General features: G+C 36.3%; 2 protein-coding genes across 2 annotated transcripts; both read right to left on the bottom strand.

Moving 5' to 3' along the window:
- Positions 1 to 213: 213 nt before the first annotated feature.
- On the bottom strand, positions 214 to 2,500 carry LOC111515074 (uncharacterized). Its single transcript, XM_023171316.2, has 4 exons — positions 2,198 to 2,500; positions 1,849 to 2,021; positions 561 to 695; positions 214 to 487 (listed from the first exon to the last, which is right to left on the bottom strand). Exons 1-4 carry the CDS (start codon positions 2,418 to 2,420, stop codon positions 302 to 304), a joined length of 717 nt encoding a protein of 238 aa, XP_023027084.1. The 5' UTR covers positions 2,421 to 2,500; the 3' UTR covers positions 214 to 301.
- A 2,943-nt stretch (positions 2,501 to 5,443) lies between these two features.
- Positions 5,444 to 8,421, bottom strand: LOC111515306 (R3H domain-containing protein 4). The gene is made up of 4 exons (XM_023171545.2): positions 8,202 to 8,421; positions 7,924 to 8,153; positions 6,850 to 7,272; positions 5,444 to 6,098 (listed from the first exon to the last, which is right to left on the bottom strand). The coding sequence occupies exons 1-4, from the start codon at positions 8,276 to 8,278 to the stop codon at positions 5,986 to 5,988; spliced, it is 843 nt and encodes a 280-aa protein (XP_023027313.1). The 5' UTR covers positions 8,279 to 8,421; the 3' UTR covers positions 5,444 to 5,985.
- Between the last annotated feature and the right edge of the window lie 642 nt (positions 8,422 to 9,063).

Below are 9,063 nucleotides of genomic sequence, written 5' to 3' on the forward strand. Positions count from 1 at the left end.
TCAATAAGTTATGCAACCTCCTGCTGCCGGGGAAGATTTGTATCCACAGCCGATGTCCTGGAATCCAAATGGAATGTCGAGACAAGGGTGCTGTCTTCAGCAAAGCAATATATTGCTATTCATCACAACCTCTACTGATGAAAGAACGTTTTGAAGTTATGAACTTCCTGCAGAAACATTTCAAAAATGTATGAGTTGCCGAGAGAACAGACACACATTTTATAAAATATATTTTTCATTTACTTACTTTTTTAAAAATACAGATGTCAAATGAACAAATATTTTATTACCGAAACAAAAATCACATTAATCGCCGATGCCAGTGAGCCATCGTGCTGTCATCTAAAACATTGCAGGGATCAGTGCAATTAGGATCGCAACCACCAGGCCCATTCGAAGTGTTGTAACCAGAGGTGTCAAACGCTGGAGGTCTTGCCGATCGTCGTTCTGGCGTTGACATTATCCTACGTTGGCGCCAAGGATGCATCTACGATGAAAGGAATTCTCAATAAAATCAAGTTATCCTTACCCTGTTCGGTAAGGATAACTAGTATACTCACTTGATAATTCGTTTCAGCAGGTACACTGAAACTGCAGTCTGCATCGCATCCAGGTATGCAGGATGTTCCATCTTGCGAGTGTTGGTATGGACTACGCGGCATTCTTCTAGAAGTTCCACGTGGCTGTCGAGCATGCTGAAAAAATTAAATGATAATGATGTTTAGGAAATACACACAACACAAAACGTCACATATTTAGTTGAAATTTAAGTCAAATGACTTGGGTGTTGAATATCCAAGCAATACTTCTTGTAGTAGTTCTTATAAATGAGTTCATACCAACAAAACGCAACTATGCGTTTTGTTGGTATGATTCCTATGCCAAATTTTGTCAATTTCACCTAAATCGTAACATGTTAAAAAAATATTGAATGTTTATCAATAATCACACCCAAATATTTCATGTACTTCACATTTTACGTATTGTATCCATTAAGGGGTATTTGTTCGTTCTTCAGAAACATAAATTCATTTTTTTCTGTATTTAATTTCAAATCATTATCCTGTACCTATCCAACTTCATATTTATTATATTCAAAAATCATGTTTCATCTTCATCAACGGAATAAATTAGGATGTCACCAGTAAATAATTGATTAATTCAATTGACCTCATTAAGTGATGCGACCCCATGATTGCCAACTGCGTTAAAATAATGACATTTGAAAATTTGACATTTGCCAGTAAATAAATATCTTTCTGAGTTCCTTCTGCATTTTCATTTTTGGTAAAAGAAAAATTCATTTCCAAAATATGTCCGAAAAGAGATTTCCAGTCGTCCTATATGAAGTTGGGGATCCAGAATGAAGAATCAGCTATGAAAATATATAAGATGGTCTCTCCCAATTATATCCCAAAATTGAAAATGCAGAAGGAACTCAGAAAGATAGGTTATTTATTCATTGGCAAATGTCAAGCATTCTCCCTTGAACTCGTTTTCGACAATTTGGTATCAATAAATGTCTATCGATAATGTCTAAAACTCTTTCGAAATCAAAAAATACAAACTCAATTTTTTTAAATAAGAAATCTATATAATTTTCCAGCCAATCTGAAGGCTTTCAATACCATCATCACAAGAATTTCTTTATCGAAATCTAGGTTGATATGTAGATTGAATCTCGACGCACGTCGAGAAGAGTATTTCAGTTCTGGTGATTGGTAAAAGTTCTTGTTTTGGATTTATTTGACGCCAGAGTTTCCAATTTTACCTCCCACTTTGGGTCTAAGATGAATGACAAACAAAATTGAATAGATTAAGTCGTTTCAGGTGAAACAAGGAGCTTACCTTTACTGGGGGTGTGAATGCTGGTCCACTACCAGCAGACGAGGCACTCGCATCGTAGTTCGATAACATATTTCTTTTTTCCTCCTCTAGTTGCGATAACTCTCTTTCCTTTTCGGCAATCTTATTCATTAATTCCTGTATCTTTGCTTGTTTCTCTTCTTGCGTCATATGAACTGAGAAAGAAATCGCGATTTGAAACAGATCAAAAGTTTGGTTATGAAATTGAATCATATCCAGAATTGCCAGGAAAAATACATCGGAATCAGTATTTTTCCGGGCTGCGACCAGAATACGTAGAAAATCTTTTGAAAACTGAATTGAAAGTACCACTTGACTAGGCATTACTCACTTTCCCTTTTTCCTGATCTACGGTGAACCTCGTCCATGACTCTGGAACATTCCTGCATAAAACTAATGAGACTGTCATAGAACTGGTTCTCGAAAAAGCTGCTCGGTAAAGACGACGGTAATGAAGAGGGTGTTGATGGCATCGTTGAATTCGCGGTAGTCGCCATCGATTTCATCATCGAGCATTCGTCGGCAACGGGGCAGGGTTTTCCTGAGTTGGACATTTTCACTTTAAAATTTTGATATTGATGCCGATGATTGATTTTGAAATTGAAGTTTGTCTTTGACGTTTCAGTGATATAACGATTCTGAGAGAGGTACTCTTTTTTGAAATGAACTAATGAGTGAATCAAGTAATTTAAACACAGCCGCGGCTATGTCTTAGTCTTTCTCCATCCAGATGTTTTTTTTTCAATTCTTATCGAAAGTAGAAAGCTATCACTATACGGATGCAGTTTTTTTTAACCTACTACGTCATACCTAGTCCACAACGGTTCAACGCTTTCCCTTCGCCAGTTGGATTAGCAGCAGGGATTCCAACATTCAGGTTAGTGCATTTTCAACTTGATTTCGCCATTTATTTTCATACAATCTGGTACACTTCTCTTTCAAATAACATTATTTCATTATTACTTACCTATCAGAAAATAGGTATATGTGAACACAGATAATTGAACGGTAATGAACTCTGTACGTCCACAGCAAGCGATGGTAAGAAAAGGTGTGTTTTTGTTATCAATTATGGGCGCCGAAGAAGTCGTTTTCGAACATTTTTGACTTTTGAATGGCCGTTGATGCTTACGATAAATATTGACTTCATGTTCGTTTTCAGCCGACCAAATAACTTGGTCAAAAATTAAGAAACTTTCGCGATGGTTGGGAATAGTCCTGTTTTCCTGGGAATATATAAATAGCGGCTAGGTCTGCCATCTACAAGATACTTCATGAAATACTGTTGGACATCTGTTGGATAGTAGCAATAATAAAAAACTTTAAAACCAACACAGACCATTTATCACTTTTATTGTTAGTTTGCGCAGTCCACAGCAAGCGATGATGAAATCTGCAATATTCAGTAGTGAATACTCACCTTAAATGTTGGCTTCATATCCATGATCAGCCGACCGAAAATTTTGGGCAAAAATTGGAAAATTTCGCAGTAACTGGGATTAATCATTTTCTCCTAAGACTGTAAAAAATAGAGGCTATATCTGCCATCTACAAGATATTTCATGAACTAAAATTATTGCGACTATTAGATAGTAGCAATAATAGAAAACTGTAAAACCAATACAGATTATTTGACGTTTTCATTTTCATTTTGGGCAGTAGGATCAGCCACTAACAGATGGCGATCAAAAAAGTCAATAGAAATTTTTCAATTTGTCGTCAAAGGTTGCTTCACAGAAGAAAAAGGCGACTTCTGACGTACAAAAAATGGATAAATACCCATTGGAATAAATCAGCTCGGAGCTAAATTCTATTCACATACATGTGAACGTGTCTAAAAGCCCGTTATGTATCTCCGTCAACAATATTTAAGGTATTTCTCATTTCGTTTCCCGAAGCATGATGGACGACACTAGACTGATCGGGTCTATGAAAGGAAATGAGTCAAACGTGTTCCCTGACACGAGTAAATATAATTCTCTCAGTTTGACCAACTTACTTTTTTGTCGAAATTCTCACAGTTTAGTTCGAAAATGTCGGATTTCTCAGTTTTTGGGATTGCCCAATTGCAGTTGTTGAAGTGTAGATAAGAAGAACTTTGTATTTTTAAAATTTTGGGATTTACTCTCAGAATGGTTGTTTCCCAATTAAATTGTTTGTTAATTCTGATACTGTAACTTTCAGCTATTTCCTTTATTTTTTCTGGATGTCGAATCATTAAAAGAGTTCTTAAATTCACCGATGAGTCTACCGATTGATCCGATGGATTCATCTATTAGGTCATTCGAAAATTTAGCGCTTCTAAAGCAATAATTGAGAAATTTTCTGTTGGATTCAAGAACTGGCCTTCTATCCCACCATTTCATTTCCGGGAATTGGAAAAATGGTAAATTCATTATCATTGGATCCAACTCGACGAATTAACTTTTCGTAGGTCAGTCTGCTAGGAATACTTTCCTTCCATTCACTCCCAAGCCTCACAACTTCGTCTCAAGCTCCTTTTTGCGATACTCCATACTCAGACCTTTTACACCCAATGACCAGATAAATCAGTTCGTCTTCAACCTCTTTTGACGATCCTCCTTCCTCATACACCAATCACTTCCCCTACTTCTCTATCTAGGCTGTGTGTCTAGAACGCTCTAGGACTTGAATGGAAGTGTTTTTTTTGGTTTATTCATTTTCGGGGTGGAACATTGGATGCCCTTGCTATAAAAATTGACTTGACCTTGAAGGTCCATGATCACTATGGCCAGCCTGGAAGGGGGTTATGGTGATTGGCCCTTTGGGATATTTGACTGCCATGTTAGAATAATCTCTATGCAAAATTTCATCAAATTCATCCGACAGGAATTTTCCATAAGGAAACTGCGGGTTCCTTTAGAGAGTGTGAATTTTTATTGTAGGTACTGCTTTGTAAAAGATTCGTTAGTGAGGTATTTTGCTTTATACATAGTTTTCTTGAAACTGTTTCTATTTTATAAGATAAGAGAAATTCATTGGATCACCAACACTTTTTCGGGTAGTTTCAAAACATCCTGCTTCAATTCATTGAAGAATGTGGGGTAATCCACATGGCGGTTTCTACTATTCATGTAGCTCACAATTCTACAGCTGAATGCTGTATGTATAATTTCAACACCGTCTCAATATTGAACACATGCATGTGTATCTTATGTACATTCACCTTCTAATAGTCAAATTGCAGGACAAACATGTCTGCATTTCTGGAGCATTTCTCCCGATGTTGATGGCCCCTCATCATTCGCGGGACCACTGGAATCCTACAGACGATTATGAGGTTAAGGGCTCCAATCCGAGATTTCATTCACGGTCATATGATGTGGCTCAACGTCATTTATCAATGACAGATTCGATCGTCAAGGTCAAACTCCGTCTGAAGGCCGTAGGTCGTGATCGTAACTCAACTTCGTTTAGGGTATTCAAGGTCATGTGACGTATGCATAGCTTAAGGTCGTGTGACGTCATTCAAGGTCAAGGTCGAGTGGTGGGGGAGGTTCAGAACCGTCATTAGCACCCTAGTACCATATAAATTAACAGTGAAAATTCTTCGAGATAAAACTGTGGTGATTTATTGGAGAAAAGAAACATGACAAAAATCCGTTTCAGCGTATGTTCCTCCCACGTTATACGTACATTTTGTAATCCACATAAAATCACATACAACATAATTCATTCAAGACATGGTAACTGCTGAAATCTTACAACATTGTTTCAATATTCCACAAAAATTCTTAACGGTAACTAGTTAGAAATTTGTGAGTTGGTAACAAAATAGAATTTTTTTGCAAAATCAATTAATAAAAATAACAATTACTTCACAAAATCCAACTGAGCCTTAACAAATCACATGACATAAAATGCATAAAACACAACGAATATATATATATAAATGAAAATCTATAAATTGTACATGAGAACAATAATGAAATATCGGAAAAAAAGAGCCTTAAAACATTACCCAAGACAATTTTTGTCAAATAAAATTTACACATCTCTTTGAGATTATCACAAATAAAGTTATCTTATACATATACTTAGAAACTATATATTAGCCATCCACTGGGATAAAGTACTCTTTCAACTTCAAATGCCTTCTCATTTTCTCAATCGTTCAATGAAATCAGACAGTTGACAGTTAGCAGGACTCCAATTATCCCTCGTGTTATGTACTTCAACTGATCGACGTGTTCCCTCATCAACATAATTACCTGAAAAGCAAATGATTGATCTTTGATCACATTTCAGGTGAGTGCAAAATATTTGATTGGTATTTAAAAAAAAATGATTTGCTTTGAGATTAATCTGTTTACACTTGTCCTTAGAGTATTGATAAATACACCTCCAAAATGACTTATTTTGTGCTGTTTTTCGGTTCACAGCCTCTCACAATCAAAGATTGTAACAGTGCCCCAACTATGCTCCTTTATGCCAAGGTTATGTAGTCCATTCAAAAGAGAAAAACAAGGAATAAAAATAACCTGAAAACTAATTAATTTCAGATAGGGCTGTTCCATCAACACAATGTACCGGTTAACAAATCAATGAAAACGATGTCAAAATTGCATAGTTTGGGCTTTGAATGGCTTCCGCATCCACCGTATACTCCAGATCTGGCACCCAGAGACTTTTTTCTGGTCACAGACTACAAGAGAGTCCTAGCTGGAAAAAATGTAGCGCCAAAGAGCTAATCGTCGAAAATGAAGCCTATTTTGAGGCTAAAGACAAACTGTGCTATAAAAATGGTATCAAAATATTGTATGACTCCTATAATCTTAGGAGACAACTATATTGAATAATAAGATCAATTTTTTTCCATGTTAGCAGCCTATGAACTTTTCAGATTTCCCACAAGAAAAATATAGGTCAATATTAGTGTAATTTGCTTCTATAAGTTTATTTCCAATGAATCGATTCCAAACATGCAGTGACGATACAAAAGACATTGACAATAATACATACTTATTGACTTCAGCCTATGGTACTGAGCAACGGCATGGATCAGAAGCCTGTCAAAACTAGTTGGCGGTATTCTAACATAAATATCTTCAGGCCTGGCTTTGAAAAACTCAATCAAGTCTTCTTCGCACTCACGGACAGTTACTAGAGACAGGTTTTTTTTTAATTTGAAGGTGCGTCTGATTCTGGAAGAAATTCTTCCCGGTATATCAGAGTCAACTGTACAATCTGGCAGTGAATGATACTTATTGGACAAGGCTTTGACAATTTCTGTTTGTTCCTTTTCGGATTTTTCAATGAATTCATTCCAGTACTCCATGGCAGATTTATCTTCTAGCAATCTGGTGAAAGGACCCTTGTATGATTCCATGATAACAACATGGTTTTCCTTTTCATCTTCCTCAATGAGACTTTGAAGTACACAACCTGAAGAGAAATGAATAGTGAAATTCTGTAAAATTTCGGATAGACTGTAAAACTTTTGTGTGTATTCCTCCCAAAGTCCCGAAACTTTCACAGCTTCTTTTGCACATTACAAACTATAGAACAATAAGTATTTCTCTATGGCAGATTGAATAATTTGAATGCTTCTGAAGGTCCTGGTCCGGATGGTATTCCTCCATCGTTATTGAAGCTCTGTAGCTGTTGTTTGAACAAACCCCTTTTAGAGGAGTGGGGTGTCTTAACACTAACATCGGTTTATATTTTTGAACTATGTATCTGTTCAAAAACAACTCAACTTTTAGAACAAATCTGAAATTTCACCAACACTACTAGAATCAAGAACCGTTTTGATTTACCCTCAGCTAGATTCGAAGTGATGTTATGTGGACTGGAAAACATTGCTACAAAGATATATAACCACTTTTCAGATCATTTAAAGGCTTTGAATAGTGTTTCTGTCTATTTCAAAAATGTTTTTGTACTTTACAGGAATTTTTTGACAAACTCATCATGATTTTAGTCTTAGATTATGAGCTTGTCTCCCCCTTTTCTACTCTTTCTTAAATTGTATCAACTATATTTGTATCCTACACAATTTCATTATCTGACTGGATATAAAAAATTGTGACTTACGATTCTCATATCTTCTCAACTTCTTTCTCCCTAAGTTCTTTCTTATTTTTACCTCCTCAATTGGTACTGATTTTCGTTTGACATTCCGAATGCGGCTTGTTCTTGGGCCTTGGACCTGTAAGGAGGCCCCATCACTGTCCTGAACATTGCCTAGTCTAAAACGAATGGGACTTGTCCTTGGACCTTCATCCTGTAAGGAGTCCCCATCACTGTCCTGAACATTGTCTAGGCTAAAATGCTGAATTTGATTTTTTTCCTCTTTCTACTGTTGCACTTACCTCAAAGTATCATCATCAGAAGTTGGAGAGGTGAGTGGGGGAAACTTGTGATTCTTCTTTGCCTTAATTACAGTCATTCTGAGCCACACCACTTTATTTCTATATTACTTATCGTTAATATAGTAAAAAATATTGTTATGTGATGCAATACAAGGAAACCTGGCTGAAAGAAAAACTTTCAGAATTCAAGGTCAAGAACTTCGAAATGAGAAAAAATAAAATAATCACAGACATAATAATTCAGACAGGTAGGCATTCAAGAATAAAATGAGAACATCGACTTCATTGGCTAAAGAAGGATGAACAGATTCACCTAAGCTAGGTCCCAATGTTCACGTGTTTGACATATGTTCAGTGAATAATCAGGTACGACGTCTACCGAAAATATTTAAACCAAGTTGAATGGCAAACAAAGCGGAAGTAATAATTTTCTGATTGATTCGGCCGTTACTTGATGAAGATCCATAGTAATTTCAAAAACTCACATTCTGATCTCAACAAACTCCATTTGAAAAATATGTCACATGTTTCGTTAGCACAGTAGCTTCGTCAAGTGATTTGAATGGAGTAATAATTTTGGGTAGCTTTGGAGTCTTCTTTATTTTGTCTGCAAGCATTGTCTGGAAATACTGTCTCTTCTATAGATAGTTTTACGGAAGGTGTTCAAGTAATTTGTCACATTTGATTCCACCAAGTGCGGTACATATCAGAAATACGCGACGGACTGTGGCTGCTCATCGTTTTGAGGTTCAACTCAGTACACCTCGAACTCCACTGTTTAAGAACGTTTTCATCTGGGGAACTGCGTTTATGTGGAATAAACTTCCTGAGAACGTTTTTTCGAATGGATTCAATCTTCAGT

The sequence above is a fragment of the Leptinotarsa decemlineata genome, unplaced genomic scaffold (genome assembly GCF_025532065.1).
Source record: "Leptinotarsa decemlineata unplaced genomic scaffold, Ldec_3_MD MMD2_tig00001719_RagTag_RagTag, whole genome shotgun sequence".
Lineage (NCBI taxonomy): Eukaryota > Metazoa > Arthropoda > Insecta > Coleoptera > Chrysomelidae > Leptinotarsa > Leptinotarsa decemlineata.